Source organism: Molossus molossus, unplaced genomic scaffold, assembly GCF_014108415.1.
Source record: "Molossus molossus isolate mMolMol1 unplaced genomic scaffold, mMolMol1.p scaffold_m16_p_5, whole genome shotgun sequence".
NCBI classification, from domain to species: domain Eukaryota; kingdom Metazoa; phylum Chordata; class Mammalia; order Chiroptera; family Molossidae; genus Molossus; species Molossus molossus.
In genome coordinates this window covers 23305138-23306859 of record NW_023425388.1, presented here as the reverse complement: position 1 = coordinate 23306859, position 1722 = coordinate 23305138, and the positions used below count along the sequence as shown (strand labels likewise).

The 1722-nt window shown below is 43.1% G+C and overlaps 1 protein-coding gene across 1 annotated transcript; it reads left to right on the top strand.

Annotated features, from left to right (window-relative positions):
- The first annotated feature begins 571 nt into the window (after positions 1 to 571).
- On the top strand, positions 572 to 982 carry LOC118617766 (glutathione S-transferase A1-like). The gene has a single exon (XM_036243753.1). The coding sequence runs from the start codon at positions 596 to 598 to the stop codon at positions 980 to 982; it is 387 nt and encodes a 128-aa protein (XP_036099646.1). The 5' UTR covers positions 572 to 595.
- Positions 983 to 1722: the final 740 nt, after the last annotated feature.

Below are 1722 nucleotides of genomic sequence, written 5' to 3'. Positions count from 1 at the left end.
TTCATATGGGTAACTTTGTAAAGAGAGTTAGATTTCATTTGAATTGAAACCCAACATCTGGTTATTGTTCCCCAGTTGCCACTCCAAAATCCCACCAACTGGAATGGTTGATCACACACATTTCGTCAGTACACCCATCTTTGTGACAAGAAGTATTCGGGAGAGCAATCTTTTCACAGATCCATCAAAATACAGAACAGTCAATGGCTCAACCTCTCAGGTGTCCAATTTGTAGACAGTGGGAACAAAGTCTTCCTAGAAGTGCTTAAACTTCATAAGTCAACTCTTAAGACGGCGAATGGTTAAGTCCTGAATTTACACAGACGTCCGTCTACAAAGAATTGACCTCCCAAGCTTTGCCACTTTTGTTGATCACAGCAAATTCTTTCTTGCAAATAAGCATGTGCATTTCACTAGAAGGGGGAAAAAAAAAATGGCAAAACTGTCCTAGAAGTTGCCCATCCATTCGGCATTTGTGGACTTCACCCAGAGAAAGTAACTGTCATCTGCATGAATGAATAGTAAGCCGTATCTGACACTGAACAGATTCCCATTGAATAGAATTCAAGACATAAAGGAGAGAGCCCTGATTGATATGGATTCCGAAGCTGTGGCAGATTTGCGTGAAATGATCTTGCTTTATCCACTATACCCACCTTATCAAAAAGATACCAAGATGACCCAGATCCAAGAAATAACAACACATCGTTATCCCCCTGCGTTTGAAAAAGTGTTGAGGAGCCAGAGACAAGACAACCTGGTTGGCAACAGGCAGAGCAGGGCTGACATCCACCTGGTTGAACTTATCCACCAAGTTGAAGAGCTTGACCCCAGCCTTCTGGCCAACTTCCCTCCACTGAGGGCCCTGAAGACCAGAATCAGCAACCTCCCTACTGTGAAGTTTCTGCAGCCCGGCCGTTGGAGGAAGCCTCCTATAGATGTGAAAAAGTTAGAAGGAGCCAGGAAGATTTTCAAGTTTTAAATAAAGCAGGCCTACACGCCCAGGATATGCAGGATCCATCTTCTGGAATTTTCCAACAATGAAGTACTCTACCTAGATGCTGGCTGTTGTAAGGATAATAAGTTCCCCCCCAGGAATTAAAAACAAACACCTATGAGCAGATTTAGTTACAATTTATTCTTGTTCGTTAGGATCCAATATGAACTCAGATTTTCAGTCTCCTACTGCATCTCTCTTGGAATTAGAAATTAAATTTAAACAATGAAAATAAAGTATAGGATTCAATTGATGCATTTATTTTCAGATATTGATTGTGAACCTCCTCAATTCAAGGTTACATCGTACGTGTTAAAGAGGCCCCTGACCTCGCCTTATCCGAACTCAAGGTTTGTTACAGAGAAGGCTGCTAAAACCTCATGGCAGAAGGCACCTGGCCATGCAGAGATTTGGGGCAGCACATTGCTGGCGAGAGAACAGTAAGCACGTGAGTCCAAACTACCCTCCAGGGTAGCTGTAAGTAAGAACTGGCGCAGCTGTTTGAACAATGGGAAGAAGCCCAGCACGGCCTGAACACAGACCATTGAAAAGGTGGATTCTGTTTAGATTGTAGTGGGTAAAACAAAAGATGAGAGTGGTACATGAGAGGTAACTGGGTGTAGAAAAGTTTCCTAGAAGAAATTTCATCAAGTGAAACCTCAGCAGATGAAAGATGAGTAGGCGTTCAGAAGGTAACGGAGGGGGCAGGGCATTCAGACAGGTGA